The 27074-nt window shown below is 43.5% G+C and overlaps 1 protein-coding gene across 2 annotated transcripts; it reads right to left on the bottom strand.

Moving 5' to 3' along the window:
• On the bottom strand, positions 1-27074 carry DYNC1LI2 (dynein cytoplasmic 1 light intermediate chain 2). Of its 2 annotated transcripts, XM_035715680.2 has the most exons (14): positions 26915-27074; positions 26728-26801; positions 24668-24784; positions 18957-19187; positions 13423-13592; positions 11688-11781; positions 10532-10667; positions 8251-8362; positions 7399-7458; positions 6424-6465; positions 5919-6036; positions 4501-4617; positions 3645-3681; positions 1-2968 (listed from the first exon to the last, which is right to left on the bottom strand). In XM_035715680.2, exons 1-14 carry the CDS (start codon positions 27019-27021, stop codon positions 2926-2928), a joined length of 1458 nt encoding a protein of 485 aa, XP_035571573.1. In that variant the 5' UTR covers positions 27022-27074; the 3' UTR covers positions 1-2925. The 2 variants fall into 2 exon arrangements, with proteins under 2 accessions (XP_035571573.1, XP_025282159.1); XM_025426374.3 differs by lacking the exon at positions 3645-3681.

The following is a 27074-nucleotide window of genomic DNA, read 5'->3' as shown; positions in this document are numbered from 1 at the left end:
TTGTAAGCAGTCTGGATTCGTATTTATTGAAGCCAGTAATTAGAGACATCTTCTTTTCCAGCACTAGAAAGCAAGGTTCCACATGACTGCATAACTGCATCCGGTTAGAGCCACACCCCTGGACTAAGGCTGGTGGGGGAATAATCTGCAGTCCTAATTTTAAGTTAAAAACACTAATAAACTTAGTATAGAGACGACAGTGAACTTTCACTTACAGCATCAACATTGTTAAAGGTCATGATGTACAGAGCAGTCACTTTTCAACTTTGTTAAACTAATAAAACACGACAACGTCTTCAGTTTAAATAGTGATTTTAAAATGCCAATCAAAAAAAAAGTGCAAACAAAATTAAATAATTCTAGCAGCATACCCGTTGCATTTTTAGGAAAGACCAATTCTGGCCCATATTGGGGCCACATCTTCAAGGTTGGGCTATTTCTTTGATTTTTCCATTTCAAAGACAAACAGCAGATGTAATCACTATAATATATATAAATAGTCATAAAATTGTCTTTAACAGTCTACCATACAAGTGTATTCTGCAAATAAAAGGAATTTTACTTTAAAAAGTAAAGGCTGTTTACTGTTCGGCCTTTGGTTCCACTGCTTGAAAACCCCAAAATAAGAAAAAATATCTCCCCTCCCCCCCACCCACCCCCAAAAGAACCCTGCAGCTCCCCAAAGTTGGTAGACTTTGGCAACCACTGAGCACATGACATTACGTGCACCAGTGTCTTGTTACTAGGAGCATCCACTTGTCATAAGAAACCAAAAGTGATCTCCAAGAAACCTTCCCTCACAAGACAGGTGTCTTAGCATTTCATCAGTTTTAGTACATTTTATACTGACACAAAAGTGCTTATCAGTTTAAATGACAAAAAATTTTTAAAAGTAAAATTTTGCATTAAAATTTGAAATCACACTGTATCCCCTGTAGGCATGTGCCTTTCCAACAATTCTTTGTTTCTGAGGTCACTCATTTTGTCCCCCACCCCCACCCTAGCTGCTATAGAGGGATTAAGTGACCCCACCATCAACATGGTCACAATCGTTTGGGCATCTATTGGTCACTACACCACAACTATCCTTAGTACAGTCAGTTTACTGTCATTATCTAGACAATCTAGTCATTGGAAGCCACGATACATTTAAAAACAAAAACTGAATTTAAAAAGGGGTGAAAAAGTATATTTTTAACAATAAAACTGGCACAAGAAACTTATTTTTGTCAGAAAGGCAACTAAATACTCAGCTTTCTCCTTAACAGTGTTCAGACCTTTACAAAAAAGCAATTCAAGACAGTCTTAGAGTCTTGTTATATAACACAGGATATTAAGTTATGCCCAGTACTATGTTAGTGGTCAGTCGAATGTGGTAGGTAAAAGTAATGACATTAGGGAAGTTATGCTCAGACACAGTACAACAAACATTCACATAAAAAAAGTAAACTCCACATAAGTGAGCTGTGTTTTTTTTTTCCCTTGGTTTGACAACAAATGTTTTATACATTAAATTAATGGTAGTGTTTGCATTCAAATATTCTGTGTCACATATAAAATTAAAAGTGCCATTTCAAATCCACAGAAGTCATTCCAGAATAGTGGTACGACATGACGATGTGAATAATTTGCCCTAAATGGAGACACTGAAACTCATTTCCATTAGGAAAAAAACGCTACATTTTATGAAAAACACAAACAAGAGAACTGTATCATTTCCATTTTCAATATATAACGTTCACACTTATTTGTCCATCTGATAGCACTGATCAGACCAGAGAGCTAGGACAAGACCCTTTTGCATCAATGGAACTCTGTGAAGGTTTCCACAGACCGTAAGGCAGGGATTGGTGCAAGCCAATTCATCAGAGTGCAATTACATTATAAACCTCCCTCAAACTTTCTGTAGCACATTGCATTATGGTAAAATGAGAGGTTGGTTATCCATTCTCTATTAGTAGGCCAGCCTGTGGTAGTATAAAATTTTTTTTTTTTTAATTTAAAAAACAAAGCAGGAGCTATTTAGAAAACACAATTCAAAGTAAACTAATTTTGTAACTGCTGACTTTAAACACGTCCCATAGTGACTGTCTGTCAGGACACACACGCGTGGAGCCCAGCACATTCCACGAGGACATGGCCTGGGCCACACACGAGTCTGGAGCAGCTGCCATCTTCCCCACCCCTGTGTCAGCTCCACCTGACTCAGGCATCCCCACAGTCTACAAATCTGTCTGAAGTTAAAGATGCATTCAGAACAAGTCTAATTCCCTCTTTCTTAGTGTTTAGTTTGGAAATGCTTTTGATTTTAAGTCTTAAAAATGATTATTCGACTTTCAACTGAACACACAGTATTTACTCACACTGCTCATCTCTGCCTTCCTCATCTCCTTCAACATTCAGCTTCCCCACCATCACTTCTCTCATTCCTCCTTTCAGTCTTTCTCTTTCCTGGACTTGCTGCTACTTAATCTGCTTCCCAAGAACAAGTGAATTCGCTAACACGCAACTGGTCAGACTAACCACCCTCTGATCAATGATTTCCTGGTCTCATTTGCTCCACTCTGAAAGAAAGCGGGCCCTCTTTCTCTCATCTACCTTCCCTTCCACCAGAAGCCAGCTGCACTTGCTTCCCATGAGAGAGCTGCATGCCTGAGAGTCCAAGGGTTATCCTTAACAAAGGGGTCTGACACATAATCTTCCTAAATGTGCATTTCATACTCGGACGAGTCACTGAAGTATATTTTAAGTTCATCTCCCCTGCCCCAAAAAACTGATAGCATGTGCCATATCAGAAAAATCCTTGTCTTAGCAGATCAATATACATAGTTATTTGGTCATTTTACATATGCACTTTTTAAGGAGGATCAGGCTTCATTTTCTGTTGAAGAGTTTGTTACCATGGAGTCTGGTTTTCGAGTCATTCTATCCAGTTCTTCCTGAACATTTGTCAACACAGTCTTTTGTCCTAAAAAAAATTAAAAAAATTAAAAAAAAAAGGCAGCAGTGATGAGAAAACAGCAAATAATTTTTTAAAAGGAATATTTAAAATTAAAAGACTTTTTTTTTTTTAAACTAAAAGACTTCTATAATTACTTATGGTGATAACAAACCTCAATAAGAATGAAAGCAAGTCTTTTTTTCACTGCAATGATTATAAGGAGATACCCTAATTCAACCCTTCCTTAATTCCTAACATCACAGGTCTGTGTTCCCTGAATACATAACTGCCCTGTGTCTGGGCATGCATTCGTGCCAAATTTATAAGGGCCTTTCAGAAAACACTCTCATCACCCAACCCCAACCTCATGCACTGTCATCACCACCTTCTCAGAGGTGGTGTGTGAGTTTCTGCTCAAACTACTTTCCCTGCCTCAGACAGAACAAGTGTTTGGTTTTGTTTTTAATTATAAACTGTAACTCATATAGGTAGTCTGGAAATACCATGTTTCAATAATCATATAAGACTAAGGTCAGACGTTTCAATCCTGCACAAAGTCAGTACTCATTCCTTTGTTATCAAGTGCTAACGAGGCCTGGAAATGACCCTTATCCCCTGTGAGGGGTTACTAGCCCAGAGCCTGGGCCACCAGACCGGATTGAGAGTCTCCAAGAACTCAGGAGCCCCTGAAGGCCTGGCTGACCTGAGGATGGAGTGATCTCCTGCGGGCCTTCTTTCATCTGAAAACACCAATTAGGGAAAACACTGTATTAACATTCCTTAGAGTCACTGAAAAAGTAAAAGCAAAACCCTTTTTAAAAGGGCCCCAAGCTTCCTAGCAAAATGGGTAATTCCCAAGGAACTTAGTTCTTTTGTTTCAGAGGCCTCCAAGACATAGACTTGCCCTATGGCCCACATGGAAGGACAGGAGGTGGGCTGCCACAGAGAGGAGTGTAACAAGGGGGGAGCTTCATGGAAGAGGAAATGATGCCCTTCTGGTGAGACCGGGAGGGTTCACAGGCTCCAGCTCATGGCAAGACTAGGGACAGTGGGGCAGCCCCGGTGGCGCAGCGGTTTAGCGCCGCCTGCAGCCCAGGGTGTGATCTGGAGACCCTGGATCAAGTCCCACATCGGGCTCTCTGCATGGAGCCTGCTTCTCCCTCTGCCTGTGTCTCTGCCCCTCTCTCTCTCTCTCTCTCTCTCTCTGCATCTCTATGAATAAAATCTCAAAAAAAAAAAAAAAAAAAACCTCTTAAAAAAAAAAGACTAGGGACAGTGAACAAAAATCTTTATAAAGGATCACAGAAAATTAAATATAATAAATAAAATGTCAATGTTACATGCTAGACAATGACCTCCAATCAATAGTTCTGACACCAGGGTCACATGTACAGTTTAGAATATACCTCAATTCACCCAACTGCTCAGTATAAGCTGGAGATGTGTTTACTTGCTTGGCTGTTCAGAACATGTCAGGGAAAAGCAGACACTCTCGTCCATCCCCCACCCTCAACACTGCTCAGCCACAAGATCAGAAGTCTCCAAGGACCCTTCAGTACCTGACTTCTTGGCTGTGCTCTGCACACCACCAGCACCAGGACTTCCAGGAGAACCTGTTTTTTTACTCAGCAGACTGTTGAAGAAGCTGGCCAATACACCTTCACTTGCTGCATTATCTATGGAAACATTAACAAAAAAAGCATCACATCACCACAAAACTAATTTTCAGCGTGGAATTATCCATTTGTGGCTATCATCTTCCCCAGACACTGAGCACATTCATTTACCATGATTCCTTTTATACTGCCTCTGCCAAGGCTAATTACGTGTTAGCATGATTAATTAAGTGCAAACCTGTTTAGATTTCCCATCTGTTTGGGGACATAATATAACTCATGCTCCACATCATCTCCCTGTCTACAAGGCAGTGTTTTTCAAAATTTTGTAAGCCTTTAACACTCCAAAGCTGCTGTGAAAAGCTCATTCTAAATAGGAGATAGTTATCACACATGCCAGGATTAAATAAAATTTTGTTTTGAGAGTTTCATTGCAGCCAACATCTTTGGGTATTACTAAGTTATTGGGATAAGGGCTACTTAAACTAGTAAGTGACCTTGACAAGAGAAGTGAAGAGGGAAGAAAATTCCATAATTCATAAATGGTAATCATATAAAAATGAGAAACAAAACCAAGGATTCAAAATATATACTTTATTGTATTTACTTTATTTTTAAAAGTAATCTCCACACCCAGTGTGGGGCTTGAACTCATGACCCCTAGGATCAAGAGTCACATGCTCTACCGACTAAGCCAGCCAGGCACCTTTCAAAATACATGTTCTAAAAAATTTACTTATTTAAGATCTTTTATTTTGGGGGGCGCCTGGGTGGCTTAGTGGTTGAGCATCTGCCTTCGGCTTGTGTCATGGTCCCGGGGTCCCAGGATCAAGTTCTGCACTGGGCTCCCCACGGGAAGCCTGCTTCTCCCTCCGCCTAGGTCTCTGCCTCTCTATGTGTCTCTCTCATGAATAAATAAAATCTTTACAAAAAATTGAATAAATAAATAAAATCTTAAAAAAAAATCTTAAATAAAAAATTATTTTTAAGTAATCTCCACACCCAACACAGGACTCAAACTCATAACCTTGCTATCAAGAGTCGCATGTTCCACTAATTAAGCCAGCCATGAGCCCCTCAAAACACACATTTTAAAATGACTTATGTTGCATTCCTCTCTGCATAGCCTGAGGTCTTACACAGAGCAAGATGCAAGGGCCACTGATTCCAACTAAGGGATAGGCCTTGGTCTCTGCCAACGGTGAGCCCCCTCCCTTTGAGTGAGGCAAAATGGAAAATAGCCCCTTTTCCTGGGGAAAAGAACCCAGCTGTCATGAGTCTGCACCATCAAACCCGGTAACCCAGCCCCTTCACGGCTCAGGTCTAAGATTAAACACTCTCCACAGAGACAGGATACATACTTTTGATGTTTGGATCCGGCTTCTTTACTGACGTGCCTGGGGAGGCACTAGGTACACTGGCTGGTCCTCCCCGGCCCTGAGTTCTTGGAGAGCCAGAGGATCCTCTCGCAGGGGATTCCTAAGTCCAAAACCAGCCCAAGTTACATATAGGCATAAAAAATAACAGGAAATACATACTCCAAAAACGAAGACATTCTCTGAAGGATATTTTTCAGTTTTGGGAGAGGGGTGGCAGGACTGGGAGGTTTTTCCTCAGCTCAGTCTCTTTCTAGAACTTGTTTCTCCTTAGAGAACAGGTATCAAGATAAAAAGGCCTGCTCACTCTATTTCCCAGAACTATATTCCTTCATCATTTTCTGAAGTCCCTATTATGTTCCTGGCCCTTTAGGGAAACCAAATTCTCTCCAAAAATGTAAAAGCCCACACACATATACGCTCCTAGAAATAATGGCATAAAGTTTGAAGACACTTACAACACTGGCCCCATTTAGTTTAAGGTACTCACGGAGGCTCTCGTGGGCGTGGCTGGCTGCTTGGCAAGGAGTGACTGCAAAGAGACAGACACACTGGCCATTAACCAAGGCCTGCAGAGTGCAGGGAAGGTCTGCAGAAACACTTTCCAGTATTCCACTAGGGGGCACCAATAACAACAACTAAGTCATAGATTTTATATCTACTATGCATGCAAAAAGTTTAAATTTAGCAATTTGGTATATGGCAAAAAAAATAATCCAAATAAACAGTTTTGGAGCTAAGAAAGCAAGGAGACCACAGGAGGCAGGATCAATTGGCAAAAGAACCACCAACATTCCAACCTGCTGAGCTGCCTGCACCATCAGGCAGACCCATGACACGTCTAAGAGACACGCCTAACAGTCCTAGTAGAACAGAAAGGTGAGAGTGGGTTTGCATTCTGAACTGTCAGCTTGGGGAAGTTACTCTCCTATCCAAAATGGATATGTCAGCTGACCTGCTGTTTGGGGCTATGTAAAATAATGGAGTGAGGGAAAGGCACTTGGTAACTGCCAGGAAACCTAATTTCCAGAGAGAAAGGCTACTTAAAATAATACTAAGCCTCTCATTGTTAAGACTTTGCAAACAGGGGCAGCCCGGGTGGTTCAGTGGTTTAGTGCCGCCTTTGGCCTGGGGCATGATCCTAGAACCCCAGGATCGAGTCCCGCGTCAGGCTCCCTGCATGGAGCCTGCTTCTCCCTCTGCTTGTGTCTCTGCTTCTCTCTGTGTCTCATGAATAAATAAGTTAAAAAAAAAAAAAAAGACTCTGCAAACAGGCAGGGGATCACCTGAGGTAGACAGTCTAATACCTACTCTGTACCAATACTAGAAATGGGAGGGAACAAGGAGACCTGGTTATAACCCCTTTAATGCTAGAGGCTCTTTGTGTTGCCCTCAACCTCACCCCAGGGGACTGGCATTTCATGCATGAGAAGGCCTATCCTCTGGCTTCACTGCTGCTTCTTACCTGTTGCTTCATCAGGAACACCTGCTCATCTTCCGCTGCCAACTCTTTGTCATGGACCAGCTGTGAAGTGAAGTGACATACTCATTTGTGGTCACAGGCCAAGAACACCCAACCTGCTGTCAGAATTCTCAATGAAAGAAGAATCTTGGGTTCAGGTCTCAACACAGGCCTGAGGAAGAGTCCCTGCTGCAACTGCACAGTTATGTTTCTCTAGCCTGGAACAAACTCTGTTCCAAGACAAGACAGGCTTGGCATGTCACCAATTGACATTTTAAAGTCTGGTAGATTCTATATAACACCTCCCAGATCAGGGCCTGCAGATCAGAAGAGCACAGAGATCTCCTGACAGGTATCCAGAGGCAGTGCTGGCACCGTCAGGACTTAGTGGGAAACCACAACCCAATCCTATGTGGGCACTCCATCACTCATGGCCCACCGCCCGTAACTATGTACTTAACACTAGACTTGAGCTGAACTTTTTTTTAAAGGCCGTCTAATTACTTTTTTCTTCTCCCGAAAATGGGTCAGTGTGTAAAACATGTATCTCTTAAGATATTATTTATTTACCTTAGAGAGAGGGGAAGGAGGGAGGGAGAAAGGGCATGAGCAGTGGGGAGGGACAGATGGAGAGGGAAAGGCGACTCTCTACTAAACAGAGAGCCCGATGCAGAGCTCAAGCCCAGGACCCTAGAATCATGACCTGAGCCAAAGGTAGGTTGTTCAATGACTGAGCCACCCAGGTGCCCCAACATACTTTATAGGTTTCTTTTCCCATACCCCGCCACCCCCCACCCCCAAAAAAACAAAATATAAAACACAAACCGTACAACTCAAAGTGACTGACTTGGGTACCTTTCTCACAGGTGGCTTCACAATAAAATCTTCATATGCATCTTCTGGCTTCACAGTTGTGAAGTTTTCATGTAAAATGGCTATTTTCTTTTCATTGTCCCAGCCTGCAGGTCTAAAAGGAAGGAAACAGGGATTGATTTCTCTTGGGACTGCCTCATAGCACACTTTAGAGCACATTCTGGGTTAAAGAGGGCTCCCCAGTGAGAGAGCCTTTCCCACAAGATCTGATCTGTAGTTGCTGGGGCTGCCTTGTAGCTTGTGGCAGACAAGTCAAAGTTTAGTGCTGGCATAACCTATCAGCTTGACATCGCAGGTCCTGCTCTAGACTGAGCTCTTGGGGCCCAAGATCTAAGGAGCCAGAATGAGATCTCACGGGCTACACATGCTGACCCACAGGAAGTGTTTAGAGTTTCCACACAACTCCACCCGGAAGAGCAAGGATACAATAGGGGCCCTGTTCTGACAGAGCGGAGGATGCAGAAAACCGCACAGAGGACAGAACCCAGGACGAGATGGTTTCTCTTGGGCTTTGGTGTACAGGAACTCTGAGAACTCTTCTGAAAACAGTTTTTTCATGGATTGTTTCATTAATGTTACTGTGTGGGAAGATGTAGAGCAAAGCAAGGCATCAGGACCTGCACTTTCCTGGGCCCCAAACCAGGGGGACACTAGGAGTCCTTGAGGCTCCTTCATGGGTGCTGCCCTAATTGATATCACTAAGCAGGATGGCACCCAGGTTCCATTAAGTTAAACTACAGTAACCTACATTCCCACCAGACTCTCCTCAAAGAACAACTGCAAAATGTCCTACACAACACACTCGCGAACTCTACAAGCTGTAAAAAATGGCAACTAATTGTTCTCAGAGGCCTCCCTTTCCCTATGTAACTTCTGCTTCAGAGCTCTATGACCCAGATGGCATTTTTAGCCAGGGTGCTCCACCCAAATGGTTTTGCAGACTTCAAGAGCTCCCAAATAGCTAAATCAACAACAGGATCAAAGATGCAAAGGGAGAAGATGTGATCAAGACATCAGCAGGACCCAGGCATTCTTCAGAAGCTGTGAGATGCTTCTCTTCTCCAGATCAGCACCCATCCCCAACCTGTCTTCCTGGGATTCTTATTCCTCAGGATCCCAAGTGATTTGGGCACACACATCTACTCACTGAGCTTGTGTCTTTGGTGCCTGCTTGACTGCTCTAGACAACAATTCTCTAAAACTCCATCCAAGGCTCTAGCCCTGCCATTTGTGAGCAGCCCAAATGAGGCTCTCCCTGAATGTTCAGGAAGCAACCCTATTCAGTCCCAAGAGCTCTTGGCTTTCTTATCTTCAGCCCTCCCAGAAACCATCCCTCCCCACCACCCCAATTACTTCTGGCCTGCCTAGCACACACACACTCCGCTTTCTGGCATCAGCCCCTCTACCCTCCCTGTCACACTGCCCCCACCACCCCATTACTGCCCTAGCCCTGCCCCCCAACACTATATTCAGGGACCATATGAACATTCATTTCTGTGTCTTTAGCATAGAACCTGGGTACCTAGGAAGTGCTCAGTAGTTGCTGAATGAACTGTAATTCCCAAATCAAGAGAAAAGAGAATTATCTAAGCCTACAAACACTGATCTACTAGCACAAGTCTCTCAGAGATCCCACAGCTTCAACATTAACTCATGCATCCAAAACACTCATCATTCTCCAGGGACAGAAAGACACCAACTGGAACAAACAGGTACCTAAGTCTCTGCCCAGAACCATCAGTCCCAGTGGCTCCTAAAATATGAAATGCCAAAAACACAATAAGCATTCAATATAGCTAAAGCCTATGCTGATAGGTACACCAATGATGGTGCCTGTACCATCCCTGCCAATGGGCAGAGAAATCAGATGCTTCAATGGAAGACATCAGGGTTTCCAAAGCCCAACTCCCTACATTTCAACTCCTTCCTCCAGCCGGTGTTCTATCAGAGCTGACAGTAAGTGGCAGAAATGGCTGGCTTAAGTTTTGGCACCTTGCTCTCAATGAAGAAATGCAGCACTCCCGACCTCACTCAACCTACTTTTCTTAGACTAGAAGCAGGCATGTATCTGGATGGCAAGTAATTTGGGAAGAAGCTGAGTGTATCTATCCCCTGTGAGGTTCAGCCCAAGCACTTCGCCCCAAGGCAGTAGAAACCTGGCTGTGTATGACAGAGACAGAAGGTACCTTACTTGGAAGGATAAAATGTGAAGAGCAAATGTACTATAAAGGGTAGCATTTGAAATCACCTATAAGGAACTCACATAAAAACTGCATCCTTTTCCACAACTAAGGCAGGTGTGACAAAGTGGAAGCCATATGTTTTATGAACAATGTACTTATACAACAAGTCGAGGTTTTTCTCCTCCTTCACTGATGTGTAAATCAAGGCTGCTCCATCTAATCAATTTGCTTAAGGAAAACCAATTCACTGCAGGAGACAAAAGCAGACAAAAGCAAACACATACAAGCATAATCCTCAAAGAACTACTCACAGGTTAATCAGTTTTTGATCAATACAAGATCAGTAGAAAATGTTCAAACTTTTAAAGCTAAAACAGTAATAGTAACAGATGAACTATGTCAAAAGTGAAAAGCATGTCGATGCTGGCATAGGCCACACGCTTCATTTTTTAACACATACTGCTATCTTTTGACCCATAAGGTTGGTTCCTAAGCAGTAAAGTTAATGGCTCTAAGGTCAGCCCAGGAAAACACCCTCAGCATATCCAAGGTACACAGATTTGTTCCTAGATAGATGTTCATATGTGACCCAGCTTATTGTTAGGTGTATCTTTTACAAAAAATGGGTACCTCATACGTATCAGCTCTCTCCACTGAGCTGGACAAGATAAAAGGCCTAGATGAAGTGGTAGGAACCTATCCCTCACTCCCATATCCCAGGGTATAGGACTATAGCAGCAACAACTGCTATTGTATTTTTACAGAAATAAGACTCAAAAGACTGCTAACACAGTATCTCTCTCGTGGGCAGTACAAAACATAAACAAGAAACACTTTGTGGGAAAAAAAAAAAAAAAGATACACTTTATGGTATCTAAAACAATATTGTGTTGGGTAATTACTCTTTTCTGCAAAAGAGCAAAGTTTAAAAAGATTTCTAAAATAGAATAAAAGTAATTTGGCAGTAAGACTACCCATATCTGCTTTCTTAATATGAAAGTCTTATCAAATGCACAGCATTAAAAGTAAGTGATATAAGACACAAATTAGTAAGTCTCAAATTCTAATACAGTAAAATACAAAACTAGTAAAAAGATGTATACAATTTCTCTCTGATGGAAGACTGTTCTGGATTCAGGAAGTACTTTAGCTTTCCGAAGTCGCCCCATCTGGAGAAGAGATTAGCAGAGAGGGGAGCCTGTGCTCCCATGCCCTGACACAGTGCTCCAAGGATACACTGAAGGCAGAACCTCCGTAGGTGTGACTGGATGAAGTCAAAGTGCTCGTCCCTGTAATCATGCTCCTTCTCCAGGACACTCACTGCATCACACTGCAGGAAGACAGAAAGAGAAAGAAGTCATCTTTTGCTTCTCTTCCTGCTGAGGATGGGAACAGCACCATAATTCCAAGGAAGAAAGCCATAGCCAAAGGTCTGAGCATTAATTAGCAAGAGCCAAAAGCAACCGGAGACTTTTCTTTCATCCTGGGCCACAGTTTCCAGAGCTATAAAGTGGGGATTTTTTTTTAAAAAAGATTTTATTTATTTATTCATGAGAGACACAGAGAGAGAGAGAGAGAGAGAGAGAGAGAGGCAGGCAGAGACAGGCAGAGGGAGAAGCAGGCTCCATGCAGGGAGCCTAAAGTGGGACTCGAACCCAGGTCTCCAGGATCACACCCTGGGTTTAGTGGCGCTAAACCACTGAGCCACCAGGTTGCCATAAAGTGGTGATGTTAACAGTCTGATCACTTCACCGTTTTTTTTTTTTTTTTTTTTTTTTAACATTTTATTTACTTATTCATGAGAGACAGGCAGAGGGAGAAGCAGGCTCCCTGTAGGGAGCCCAAGATGGGACTTGATCCCCGGACCCCAGGAACACACCCCAGGCCAAAGGCAGTGCCAAACCACTAAGCCACTGGGGCTGCCCACTTCACAGTTGTTTTAAGAATCAAATAGTCACATCAGGGATCCCTGGGTGGCGCAGCGGTTTGGCGCCTGCCTTTGGCCCAGGGCGCGATCCTGGAGACCCGGGATCGAATCCCACATCGGGCTCCCGGTGCATGGAGCCTGCTTCTCCCTCTACCTATGTCTCTGCCTCTCTCTCTCTCTCACTGTGTGCTTATCATAAATAAATAAATAAATAAATAAATAAAAACAAAACAAAACAAAAAAAACAAATAGTCACATCAAGAAGCAGGCCCATGAGACATAGCTGTGCACTGTACAAACCATAGAACTCTTGTCTCACAGAATATAATGCAAATGGCACACTCTGTGGTCGGGAATAAAGTACTTTTAAAACCCAAAATGTTGTGTTTTAAGTTTATTTCTTTATTTAAGTAATCTCTACACCCAATGTGGGACTCAAACTCATGACCCAAGATCAAGTCCCATGCTCTTCTGACTGAGCCAGCCAGGCATCCCAAAAATGAAAAATGTTTTTAAAACTTTTTTTTTGTAAGAGAAATAATTTTATTTTTCTATGACTGAACTTTTCATTCCCATATATTCATTCTACAGGATAGAACAAACTGAAACTTTGAGTTCCCTTCCTTCTGTTTTTAGTGTTATTTCTGAAAATCACCTCAAATCCAACAGACTTTAAGACATCAAAACCCTAAATAATTCTGCTCTTCCATATTATTTTTTAACCATCAGCTTAGGCAAGATCAACTGATTCACAGAGCCTTAAGAAAACTGCTTTTAGTTCTGAGTTTGACTCACTCAATAAAGCTGACAGTGCTTCACAGAAAAATTAACTCAAACTATGAACAAAGTGAGTGATGTCATGTTTCCATTAGCAACATTATATGACAATAGTTTCTAGCCTGACCTAATCAATGTACTTTAATGAATCCCGAATTAGTACAACTCTCCTATAGGAACACATACAAGTAAAGCCTCTTAGTTTCTTTTAGATGGTGATTGTTCACTGGCCAAACCCAGCCAGATGTAGAATTCCTGGGCACATACCTTTGTGCACACCACCAACACTGGGATTCCCAGATTATGGGTTAGCATATTGTCACCAAGTGGCAGAGCAACATTTTCTTCATCAGGACCTGAGGTCAGAGGCCCTCTCCTCTGTGGGGAACCTTGACAACCTTCTTCAGGCTCAATATAGTCTTGAAAATCTTTCACAACTGAAAAAAGGAAAAGAAAATCACACACAAATAAAAACCACACAGGTCAGTTCTAGAAAACCAAAAAAACAGTAATAAGCACAAAACATAAAGAGTGGTGACAAAATTCCCAAATCTGCCCTATTGCAAAATTAGGGATTTGGATGTAGTGATGCAAAATTCTGACATTCACTTTGAGCACTGTAACTTCAGAGTAGCAGTCATACCTCTCTGTTGGACAGCTTTACTTATATCCAGCTTTTACATCAGTTTTAATTTTTTTTGGTTTACCTTTTTTTTTTTAAAGATTTTATTTTTAAGTAATCTCTCTAACGAAATGTGGGGGCCTGAACTCACAACCCTGAGATCAAGTGTTGCATGCTCTATCAACTGAACCAGCCAAGTATCCCTTAAACAGGTTTTAAAAATTTCTAAGGTTTTGGGATGCCTGGGTGGCTCAGCCGTTGAGTGTTTGCCTTCGGTCCAGGGCATGATCTTGGAGTCCCAGGTTCGAGTCCTACATCGGGCTCCCTGCATGGAGCCTGCTTCTCTCTGACTATGTCTCTGCCCCTCCCCCCCATATATAAATAAAATCTTTAAAAAAATTTTTTTAAGGTTTTAATAGTTTCTATTAGGAAAAATAAACCACATTTCTTATATACCTAACATTAAAAAAAAAAAAAAAAGCCAAGTAAAACCATCTGAATTCCACAAGAACATGCTGTTTCCATAGAGCCGACATATGTCCAAACCAAGGAGCGCGCAGGGCTTGGCCAGCCCATCCACTTCTCATCATTCTCTGACTCTCGTGGACTATCTCATCTTTAGAAGATCCTGAGTCACTATGCGGTGCTGACGGACCTCTTCCTGCCTAACATATGAAGAAATCAGCAGCATAATGCCCAATTCTTGGCACACACAGTCATTACTTCAGGCCAAGAGTGCAATCCCATGGGGAGGCCTTCTTCAAGTTCAAAACGGTCAATTGCCCTGGTTAAGCTAAGTGAACACAAAGTCCATGGACCCATAACTTTTTGTGGGTATTTCAAGGCTTACATGTAGGCCAGAGAACAAGGACATAATAATTAAAGCTACTCTGAGCCAGAGCAGCAAACACACAGCTCTATCCTTCTACACCCAAAAGGACAAAAGGACTAAAATGCCTTTTAGTCCCATCTACAACATGCTCATTAAGAAAAGGAAATAACAAATAAAAAAAAAAAAGAAAGAAAAAGAAAAGGAAGTAACTGTATTAAAGAGAATCTAGAGAGAGGTGCACATACTCTTCCGTCCACAGAACAGGTTTCAAACATTTTTTTTTTAAACATTTTTTTTTTAAGAGAGGGAAAGGGGATGGCACAGAAGGACAGGGGGAGAGAGAATATTGAGCAGGCTCCATACCCAGTGCAGAGCATGACTTGGGGCTCGTCTCATGACCTAAGCTGAAATCAACAGTTACCTGGACGGTTAGCCGACTGAACCAGCCAGGAACCCTACAACTTCTCTTTATTAAGCTCATTCATGTAATTTCTTTTTTTTTTTCATTCATGTAATTTCATTGTCAATATAAACACTCCAGTCAAGAGATCTTTATTGTATTAAAAAACAAAACAAAACAGAGAAGGGTTTTCTGATGAACTTAGCACGGTTGTTGAAGGATTTTAAGGAAATCACAGGTTCTCAAATTTTATCCTTGAAAGCATTTTAACAAATCTTCAAATCAATAGAAGATACAATGGCTTAAGTCTGGGTAACACCTATCACTGCCCAACATCACATGATGCACTCAAACAGGAATTCCAAGACAGGGAGCATGGCAGAGCCTGGAGCAAGTTACAAGTTGGCTAAATGGCCATGGGAAAGTGAGGCGGTGGGGTGGTGGGGGGCGCAGCTCCAGCAGTATGCTCCAGGAAACTCTATCACCCAGTGCCCTGCGTGAACTGCTGTATTCTACTTATGCCAGGATGTAAAAATAGTTGGGAAACCCTGGGTTAGACTAGTCACTGTCTAAAGGAATGACTTAACTATGACTATCTAGCAACCATAGGAAACATGCATGTGTTTTTAAGAAATGAGAATTTTAGAAAGTTGGAAGGCAGAGTAAGTATGCATACATAGAAGTTGGTATAAAGGGAAGATAAATACGAAGAATGTGTAATTCAGATAATAAAATGTGCATTTCCCTTAGGCTGAACACATACCACATTAATAATTTCTCTCTAATGGTGGGATGGCCAACATTTCAAAGTACACCTGGGGTCCTCCTTTAGCATCTTGTGGAAGTGGGTAGGGGAAGGAGATCAGAGTGTTGTACCCTAGCTGCTGCCACTTCTCATCTTTTTCCTCCCACCTCATTGGTCACCCACTAGTTCCACAGTCCTGGAAAGATCCCACAAACAGTACCTAATCTTTTTTTTTTTTAATAAAGATTTTATTTATTTATTCATGACACCACACACACAAGCGAGAGAGAGAAAGAGAGAGAGGCAGAGACACAGGCAGAGGGAGAAGCAGGCTCCATGCAGGGAACCCAACGTGGAAATTGATCCTGGGACCCCGGGATCACACCCTGATCTGAAGGCGGTGCTAAACCGCTGAGCCACCCCCAGGCTGCCCCCTAATCTTTTTTCTATACTTGATAAGCAAGGGAAGCCCCAGACATAAAGCAAGAAAGACTAACCTACACAAGCACCACATTCCAGCAGCTCTGGTGCTGCTCTGCCCTCCCCCATTACTGCCAGCCAAACAGCTGTCAGATTCAGGACCACTGGGGAACCAAAATCTCAAAGAGCGGCTCGCTGTGGAGCAGCATTCCAAACTTAAAAGACTAGAGACTGGTGTTGGATTGGGAACTAGGCTGGGTGACAGCCCTTCACCCATTCAATACAATACCTAGAGTCCAATTAATCTGCAAAACGGGACTCTGATGAGCAAGAAGATGGCTGACTGCTTTATAAAAATGTAACCTAAAGCCAGCACTAACAAAGGCACTCCTTCAACAAGCAACACAAAGACATGATTACCCTCCAAACATCTCAGAGGAAGGGCAGTGAAAACAAAGGCCTTCAGAAGGTTAACCAGAGTCATGAGGCACAGACGTGGTTCCAGCAATCGCTAGTTGCCCTCCCGTGTCCTCTCCTCTTCTTCCTCATAACCAAACCCAACCCTGATACACAGAACACATGGCTATACAGAACTACATTTCCCAGCCTCCTTAGGAAGACTTGAGCATGCACCCTTCAGCTCTTCTTTCCTCTTCCTCCATGTGCTGCCTGGAACACGGATGTGAAGGCTACAGTTCCAGCTGTCCCGAGGAAGAGAACCACACCCTAGAGATGACAAAGCAATAAGCAGAAAGAAGCCAGGGTCCTTGACCTGCCTTCTCAGAGCTGCTTTCCAGGCCTGAACTGCCTACCTCTGGATTTCATTTACAGGACAGAGGAATCAACTTCATTCTTAAACCACTGCTAATTTGGGTTTTGTGTCACAAGCAGCTGAATCTAATCCTAAGTGACAGACACCAATGACTAAGCACAAAATAAATTCAATAGTTTATGGGAATACAAGCTCAGAAGAGCAGGCATCTTATCGGCTGTGTACATCTCCAATTCCCAGAACAGACCTGGTACAAGACATATACCTTCCCTATCTGGGAAAGAATAATATCCTTAGCTTGATCTTTGTTTTCTGCTTTAAAAATCTTCACAAGGTTATAACAGAAAACAGATTCAGAGGCTGAAATCTCCAGGGCATTAACCGATTAATATGGGTAATATGCTAAATGTGCAGTGAGAAACAAACAGCTCTTCAGCCTCAGAACTATTCTAAGAAGTAGTCTTTATCGTCTCTATTTCAGGGAAAAAAGAGGCATTATCTAGAAAGGTCAGTGGTTGAAGACAGACGAGCTGAGCTGCATAACAACCACTGTAGCACACATGCGGGTGACCCAGGAAACACACATGCACGCAGCAGACCAAAGAATTAGATGTTAAATAAACTCTGTTTTAGCTAATGTCAGACAGGAACAAGAGGAATTTATGATAGGAAGGCACACAGCAAGAGCTCTGATTTGGAAAGCACATCAAAATTTCTGAACCTTTCTGCCAGTAAGCGTGAAGATCCAGTGTGTCATGCCCTAGAAGTCCTCATTAATTCACTAAAGGCAATGATGTCATCCTGTGGAAAAAAGCCAGCCCTGCCCAAGACTGCTACTGGTGAACACTGCCACAGCTCTAGCCCCTGCCCCTCCCATTTCCCTGGCGAGTAGACAGAAGCTGATGTAAGTGCACAGAAGCAAGGGAAAGGAAAAGTAAGTTTCTGAATCACATTAAGGAAAACAAAACAAACTTCGTTTAATTTGAAAGTTCTCTGCTGTCAAAAGGACCTGGGTGTCCTCAGTCTTAAATTAGTTTTCCATTTTAATTAAAACAAACAAACAACAGCAACAAAAAACCTTCCTATTTCTAACTAAAATCCTATTTGCTGGATCCCAAAATGAATGAAGGTAGAAGCTGAAAGATTTGTCTTTTATAGGGCTTCCTTTAAACCTGTCAACAAGAGAGTCCATAGGGCATCAATGGAATCCCAGCACAATGGACTCAAGTTGCAGATCCCACAGTAAATCTCCACACCCACTGATGTTAACTCAGCAGCCAGACTAACACAGAAGCGTAAAGACCCACAAAACTGATCCAAATTTGAGGGGGAGGGAAGAACTCTTACTTTAAAAAAGAACCAATGACGATAATAAGGAATATGGACTCATTTACTTTCTTCAACTGTGATGCTTAAGAATAAGACTGCTTGGGGCAGCCCGGGTGGCTCAGCAGTTTAGCACCGCCTTCAGTGCGGGGCCTGATCCTGGAGACTTGGAATCAAGTCCTGCGTCAGGCTCCCTGCATGGAGCCTGCTTCTCCCTTTGCCTGTGTCTCTGCCTCTCTCTCTCTCTCTCTCTCTCTCTCTCTGTTTCTGTCTCTCATGAGTAAATAAGTAAAATCTTTAAAAAAAAGAATAAGACTGCTTTATTTTTTTAAAGATTTTTATTTATTTATTCACGAGAGACACAAAGAGAGAGAGGCAGAGACTCAGGCAGAGAGATAAGCAGGCTCCATGCAGGGAATCCATGTGGGAATCGATTCTGGGACTCCAGGATCACACCCTGGGCAGAAGGGAGGTGCTCAACTGCTGAGCCATCCAGGCGTCCCATAAGACTGCTTTAAATACTGACTACTGAATTTGTAAGAGCAATTTTGAGGTAAATGGTGCAAACAAAACCAAATATTCTGTAAGGGAAGCTTTGTAACCTCTTGACACTGAAAGGAAGGTGGCTTGAACCATTCAAGAGACTAGTGAATTTTCCAATTAAGAAAATTCTATTTTACTTACACTTGCGTTCCAGCTCCCTCATTTCTTCTGGTGGAATTTTCATTTTATCAATGTGCTCACGTAAAACACTAGCCCATTTCTGTAGAGATTCCATCACAGTCCAAGGCCTCGACATGTCTGCAACAAAAATGACCAGGGTCTCCGGCAAGGACTCAGCAGAAACTGCAAACTTCAGCAGGCCTTTGTGGTATAGGTCTCCATCCAGAATCCACACATTGCAGCGCGTGTGATCTTAAAAAAAAAAAAAAAAAGTAAAGCTAGGTTACTACCTGACAATGACCATCAGCACAGCTGAAAAAAGCCACATCAAGAAGAACCTGAGGGCACGGTATCCAGATGGCTCAGTCAGTTAAGTGTTTGCCTTCAGCTCAGGTCATGATCTTAGGGGTCCTGGAATGGGGCCCTGCCTCAGTGCGGCAGGTTCCCTGCTCAGTAGGGAGCCTGCTTCTTCCTCTCCCTCTACCCTTCCCCACTCTTGTGTGCACACTCTCTAATAAATAAACTCTTTAAAAAAAAAAAACTTGAAGGTGACAACCATAGAATTCCACACAAAACACAAAAAGAAATCCTCACTGGAAAAGAGTCCAAGTGCTCAGTGGGCAGTAATCCTTGGTCAAAGTGTCTTTAAAAAATTTTAATTACCATAATACATTAAATCCACATCTAAATAGACTCCAGCCATGTCTGAGGAATAAAGGGTGAAAGCCATTTTAGCTTTCAATAAGAAAAAGCTAAAATTGGGACTCCTGGGTGGCTCAGTGGTTGAGCATCTGCCTCTGGCTCAGGGTGTGGTCCTGGAGACCCAGGATCGAGTCCTACATCAGGCTCCTTGCATGGAACCTGCTTCTCCCTCCGCCTGTGTCTCTGCCTCTCCATCTCTCTGGGTCTCTCCTGAATAAATAAATGAAATCTAAACAAACAAAAAAAGCTAAAATGTTCACTGGTCAACTGTACCACATTCTACATAACCCATTTTCCTCAGCTATCATCAATCAATGGGGCAGCAAGCTGTGATGAAGAGCCCGCGGTTATTAACAAGCTCTTCTTGTCAGGCACACCAAGCAGTGTGTTCACATACTACAGAGGGTGCCAAAGAGACAGGACCTTTGTGTTTAAATGCCAAGATAAAATCATAATGTATACAAATTGAGGTATGAATTACTGGGTGCCTGGTGATATTAAGGATTTAGTTTTTTTGGTAAAAGAATATAGTTATGTTTTTAAAAATCACTATCTTTCAGGAGTACCTGGCTGGCTCAGCTGATTAAGCATCTGCCTTCAGCTCAGGTCATTATCCCGGGATCCTGGGATCAAGCCCCATGTTGGACTCTCTTCAGCGGGGAGTCTGCTTGTCTCTCTCTCTAACCCTCCCTCTGCTTGTTCTCTCACACATTCTCTATCAAATGAATAAAAACTCTTTAAAAAAAATCCTTATCTTTTAAACATACATATGGAAGGATCTGCAAACGAAATGATATAATGTCTGAAATTTGCTTCATCATAATCCAGCGTGGAGAAGCAAGTGAGTGTATGGTTGAAATAAAACTGCTGAAGAACTGTTTAAGGTAACGGTTTAAGGCAAGTAACACATCGGAGCTTGTGATCCTAATAAGTCTATGCTATATCTATTTTTTGTTTTCCATAATAAAAAGTTAAACATACACACAAATGTGCAACTGCTGTCATTTAACGAAGCACAGGGCTTCAAAATCATACCTAGATGATCAAACCATAAAAAATAATTTTCCACAATAACCTACTTTAAAAATTTTTTAGGGGATCCCTGGGTGGTGCAGCGGTTTGGCGCCTGCCTTTGGCCCAGGGCGCGATCCTGGAGACCCGGGATCGAATCCCACGTCGGGCTCCCGGTGCATGGAGCCTGCTTCTCCCTCTGCCTATGTCTCTGCCTCTCTCTCTCTCTCTCTGTGTGACTATCATAAATAAATAAAAATTAAAAAAAAAAAATTTTTAGGGGCTTAGCTGGGGATCCCTGGGTGACTCAGCGGTTTAGCGCCTGCCTTTGGCTCAGGGCGTGATCCTGGAGTCCCGGGATCGAGTCCCGCGTCGGGCTCCCTGCATGGAGTCTGCTTCTCCCTCTGCCTGTGTCTCTCCCTCTCTCTCTGTGTGTGTGTCTATCATGAATAAATAAAATCTTTAAATAAATAATAAATAAAAAATTTTTAGATATTTTTGAGAAATATTTTTCTCACGAAAGTGCCTTGAGGGAAAACTCCTACAATCAAAAGTATCATTTCACTAACTTCTTTCCCAATAAATTCCAAAATACTTTAAAAACCTATATTTTGTTAGCTATCTTTTGTGTAACTGATTCGTTAAAACATAATGCTGTTAAAAATTTATATTCATGACTGTACTTCAACAATATAATAAGGCATCTACATCTAGCTACACTTTAAAATTTCTAATACATTTTATTTATTTTTTTTTAAAGATTTTTTATTTTTTTATTCATAGACACACAGAGAGAGGGGCAGAGACACAGACGGAGGGAGAAGCAGGCTTCACGCAGGGAGCCCGACAGGGGACTCGATCCCGGGTCTCCAGGATCACACCCCAGGCTGCAGGCGGCGCCAAACCGCTGCGCCACCGGGGCTGCCCTCTAATACATTTTAGACTGGTTTTGGTTTGGATTCTATCGATGTCTTTAAAGATACTACTCTGTACCTGGAACCCACTGATTTTAAGGTCTTCCCCTCACCACACATGGTTCCTTTCTTCAGCTTCTCTTCCCACTGCCCACCACACATCATCAGCCATGTGCATGGAGATCACACACACCACATGTGATGTTAAACGGATGCTCACAACCCTAGAGGCAGTGCTTCTTTGATGTGTCATGCCCCACCACAAACGAGGGACAAGCCAGAGACCATTAACTCGACCTGTGTGATTTTCTGCAAAATTTATTATTTGTAACCCACTCACATCACACAATAAAATACTGCTGAAAGATGTATAATTAGCCATTGGTAAGGGCAACTCCTCCATCAAAAAAAGACCTGCAAGTAGGTCTAAATGGAGACCAGGAAATTTTTAAGACAACCTTAAGGAATCTGAAATAAATGTTGACATGTCCTTCAACTCAAAAGCAAATGAATCGTTAATATGACGCTTTGGCATGATACATGGTTATGCCATCTTAATACAAGTAGCTACCAAAATTCACAGAATATCTACATCAAGTTTTATACTTAAAAAAAATATTATTTATTTATTTATTTATTTATTTATTTATTTATGAGAAAGAGAAACAGAGGGAGACAAAGACACAGGCAGAGGGAGAAGCAGGCTCCACGCAGGGAGCCCGATGTGGGACTCGATCCTGGGTCTCCAGGATCACGCCCTGGGCAGAAGGTGGCACTAAACCGCTGAGCCACCCGGGCTACCCAAGTTTTATACTTTTATAAAGGTACTAGAGCTACCGCTGTGTCTCAAGTAGTCGGTTACACCTAACACACACCACCTCTCATTCCGTCAACCTACAAAATAGTTATTGTTACTCAATTCTACAAACAAGAAAGCTGAGGTGTTGAGGGCTTAGGCCAGTCACAACTAGTGATTATAGAAGTAGGACTCTGAATCAGTTCCGGTGGCTCCAAAACCCAAGTGCTTTCCACAATAACCATGTTGCCCAACAGAAACAGGTTGCAAAAGACTCAGATAATATGAAGCCCTCTAAGCCTGGCTCAGTGGCCCCTCAGTCCCAGCCCTACTCACACTGACGCTGGTGGGTCCAGCTGGGCACCTGAATGCCTGTCTTCCTTATACAAGAAGAACCCTAAGCATCAAGCCTACCTCCTATCTCTCTCTTTCTCGTATCTTTCAGGCAAGGTTCCGCACAGCAAAGGAAGCCAGGAGAGGAGAAGCAGGAATCAAATCCCTGGGGTTCTAAAATGACCACTCAGTTAACATTAATAAAATGCAGGTGTCCAAGGTTTAATAAGCGATCCTTATCCATGACCTCTATTAAATGAGTCTTGGAGATCAAAAAATTATACTGCTGGAAAGGACTTAGGTCCATCTTCTTCATTTTAGCAATAAAGAAATGGGGAACCAGAGATGGTGGGATTTGCTCCCTTACATAATCATCCTCACACTGTGATCTTTACCGTTTAAATGGGTAAAAGCAAACATAAAGGAAGTAATCTAACACCCTTAAGTGAATGAAATCACCCTTAGGCTACACAGATAACCCTTCTACAAATGAAACTTTTTTTTTTTTAATTTTTTAAAGACTTTATTTATTCATAGAGACAGAGAGAGAGAGAGAGAGAGAGAAAGAGAGAGGCAGAGACACAGGCAGAGGGAGAAGCAGGCTCCACCCAGAGAGCCTGACGTGGGACTCGATCCAGGGTCTCCAGGATCACACCCTGGGCTGCAGGCGGCGCTAAACCGCTGCGCCACTAGGGCTGCCCTACAAATGAAACTTAGGACCAATGATTATTTGTTCTGGAGCCATTCATAAAGCTTAAGTTTATAAAGCAGGCATTATGAAGTAGCGGTAACCAAAAATGATTACTCCAAACCAATTCATAATCATAAGAAAGAATTTTTTTTTTAAGGTTTTTTATTTATTCCCGAGAGACACACAGAGACACAGAGACATAGGCATAGAGAAGCAGGCTCCCCACAGGGAGCCCAACGCGGGACTCGATCCCAGGACCCTGGGATCATGTCCTGAGCCAAAGGCAGACGCTCAACCGCTGAGCCACCCAGGTGTCCCAAGAAATAATTTTTAAGTCATATCTAATCCTTATAAGAGTGCTTATGGGGATGCCTGGGTGGCTCAGCAGTTGAGTGTCTGCCCTCGACTTAGGGCGTGATCCCGGAGTCCGGGACTGAGTCCAGCATTGGGCTCCTTTCGGGGAGCCTGCTTCTCCTTCTGTCTATGTCTCTGCCTCTCTCTATCTCTCATGAATAAATAAACAAAATCTTAAAAAAAGAAAAAAAGAGTGCTTAACCTATTTTCAAGATTTCCAACTACCCTGTAGGTGGAAACTTACTACCCATATTCTAGAGAAGGAATTAAGAGAGAACACCTCCAAGCCTCTATTTCCTCCACTGAAAGAAACACAGGAAATTAGCATTTCTACATTGTCACAAAAAGACTCAGAAAACTCTCCTGTGAATATTTATTAAGCTGTTATTCTCTGAATCATACCAATTTTAGATTCTCCACTAGAAAGTGGTAGAGTAACAATGTGCCCAATCAATCTGCCAAGCATTTCTCCTCATAGAAAAGTCCAAAGCTTTTATGTATTCATTTTTTTTAGAAGCTTTAAAAAATATCTTTCTTACTACCTTTATGTGCATCTGAAACTCTACCTTCAATATCTCCTTTTAATTAGGGGCTACCCAGAGCAATAGCTAACAGCCCCAATTCCTCATTTTGACTAACATACTATAAAAAGGAAAAGTGGGTAGAGGCGCCTGGCTGGCTCAGTCAGAAAGAACATGTGACTCGTGATCTTGGGGCTGTGAATTTGAGCCTCATGATGAGTAGAGATTAAATAAGTAAACTTAAAAATAAATGGGTAAAGTCCTGCAAAGACATACATTTCCTCTATTTCCATGACTGACTCTCTTAGAACTAAACAGAAAATTGAGAGTGCCGAGACACAGCACAGAGCCAGAACCACAGAGTCCAAGGTGTGCACATACCCCTTACCATGGACCAACACCTCACTTACCATCTCGGTCCTCATCATGGACGCTGAGGTAGAGATACTCTAGGCCTCTTCCTTTTTTGCCATGCTCAGCTCCTTGAAGTTTAGTCATGAGGGTTGTTTTACCAGAGCCATCTTCACCTACAAACAATATATATATAAGGAAAAGTGTACCATTTATTCTGGGCAAGGACAGGGAGTCTTGACACTTATACAAGTAACAAGTAAGAATTTCATGCAAAGCCTGCTGCTGAGGTCTCACCTGCTTTCATCATAAACAAAGCAGGCTTTGCTGTAAGAGCAGTTGGGGGTGGTGGCAAAGGTGGCAAATTCCAAGATCTAAAATGATACTCTACTGCAGTCATCTTTATTTTTTAAAAAAAAAGGAATAAGGTAGATTGATAGGCCCTACCTACAATTTTTAAGACATGCATTTGGGGAAGTTAAAGGTGGAGTTAGTTTCTCACAAAATAAACTTTTACCGTAAAAAAAGCAAAATTTTCAAAATACAATTAACCTTAAAGCCCAGGAAATTTGAACTAAAAAAAGTCTGATCCTGCCTCACAATCATGAAGAAGAGAAGCTATTATTCACTTTTGATTTTAGTACCTCTCTCTTTCATAAACATCCTGAAAGCTAAGATACTGATGAAAATAATTACAGACCTGAGCAAAACTCTGTGAAGCACGGTCTCAGTAATTATCAAGCGCCTCCTCCTCCCCCTCCAAGTAACAACCACCCCCACCTCTGAAAAAAATCTCTTAAAACGTTCAGATCCACCACCCAGAAACGTTACTAGGGACCCTTAGGATCTAATAAGACGGAATTACAGTACATGAAAAATGAGAGGCACTCCACAGGTCAAAGGCGCCCTCCCATCCCCAACGGCACTACTGCTCTCAGATACTCCACATCCCACCTGGGCCGTGAACACTCGTCAGCCTCACTTCAATACCTGCTCATTTTTGCCACCTGCAACGCTGCTGCCAGAATTCCCTAAAACACAGACCCCATGACCTTGACGCCCCAGTTCTTGAAGATCTCTAAAGGTTCTCTACGACCTTCCGTAGCAATCACTTAAAGACCATAATTCCCTTCAAAAACACTGAGAAAACCACCTAACCAGCGATTGCCAGGAGGATTAGGGGATGGAAGAGAAACAAAAAAAGGCCCTTGAGAATCAAGAGCCGCCAGGAAAAAGCATCAACTCTTCAGCCTTCCACAATGTGCCCCAACTTACTTCATTAATCATCTTCCACAAGGAGCTTCTGGCAACTTCCAAACCCCCACACCCTCCTGTCACCTGTGTTCCTGCCAACACTAACCTTCTGTACCCCTGCAGGTTAACACTTAACCTTCTAGACACCTGACCCCAAAAGCATCCTCTTGCACATCAAGCAAGGTGATGCTCCCACATAATCGGGCCACGCCAGCACCATGTAGCGCGGCGACCAACGGATCGTCCCTCATTCGCCTGAGATTCCTGTGCAGTGTCTGAGGGATGTCCGTGCTGTCTCAGTCGCCCAGCCTACAGGAACGGCTCCACAAATGGGTTCTCTGATCAATGGGCCCGATCAAACGCCCTCACTCGTAGAAGGAAACTGAGACCAGACCCACTAAGCAACCTGACCCAGGTAACCCAGCAGAAGCGCTGGACTAATGCGGGAAAGTCCCTGGTGCGGACTCCCGGGAACCCCCGTGCTTTGCAGGGTCTCCCCGACCCGGCACCCCTCAGGGAGATGAAGGAGTGACCCCGGCGCCCACTCCCCACAGCCCTGACCCGAGTCCCTTCGCTCCGCGGCCCCGTCCCCTAACCTCATGCCCTCATCTCCCACCCCACACAGGCGATCTGGGGGGCCTCGCGGCGACCAGCGCAGCACGTCAGAGACGCTTCAAGCAAGGCTGACGCTGCGGCCAAACGACTAAGGACTGTGCGGCAGGTCCAGGCCAGCGCCTCCGGCCTCCGGCCTCCGGCCTCCGCAAAGGACACCTCCCAGAGTCTGCGGCGGGGCGCGGGGGGCTGGCCTCTCCGGCTGCGCCCGCCATCCCCGGCCTCCCGGGCGACGCCCCGCCCCGGCGCTCACCGAACACCAGGATGTTCTTGCCGGACGGCAGCTTGGACCTGGCGCGGGTGGACACCTCGCTCAAGATCGAGGACCTGTGGGGACAAGGGAGAAGCGCTCAGCCCCGCGAGCCGGCCCCCGCGCCCCGCCCGCCCCCCGCCGGACGCGCCCCCGGGTCGGCGGCTCGGCCTGGCCGCCGCGCGCTCACCACAGACTCTGGCCCTCCTCTTCCTCGCTGGTCAGGTCGCCGGCGGCCGCCACCGCGGGCCCGTTGGGGCCCAGCAGCAGCTTCTTCTCCACCCCCACCGGCGCCATCTTGCCAACTGCAGCCACAAAGAGGGCCCTCCCCCGGGCCCGCCGAGGACCCG

The sequence above is a fragment of the Canis lupus genome, chromosome 5 (assembly GCF_003254725.2).
Source record: "Canis lupus dingo isolate Sandy chromosome 5, ASM325472v2, whole genome shotgun sequence".
Classification (NCBI taxonomy): domain Eukaryota; kingdom Metazoa; phylum Chordata; class Mammalia; order Carnivora; family Canidae; genus Canis; species Canis lupus.
Note: the sequence above shows the minus strand (reverse complement) of the source record. Positions and strands in the feature narration are given on the sequence as shown.

Coding starts and splice junctions, on each gene's coding strand:
- DYNC1LI2 (XM_025426374.3), bottom strand. CDS start 27,021: ATGGCGCCGGTGGGGGTGGAGAAGAAGCTGCTGCTGGGCCCCAACGGG. Junction 10,668..11,687: donor ACGGAGGTTCTGCCTTCAGT/GTATCCTTGGAG, acceptor CAAATTGATTAG/ATGGAGCAGCCTTGATTTAC. Junction 7,459..8,250: donor TGAAGCCACCTGTGAGAAAG/GTACCCAAGTCA, acceptor TTCACTTCACAG/CTGGTCCATGACAAAGAGTT.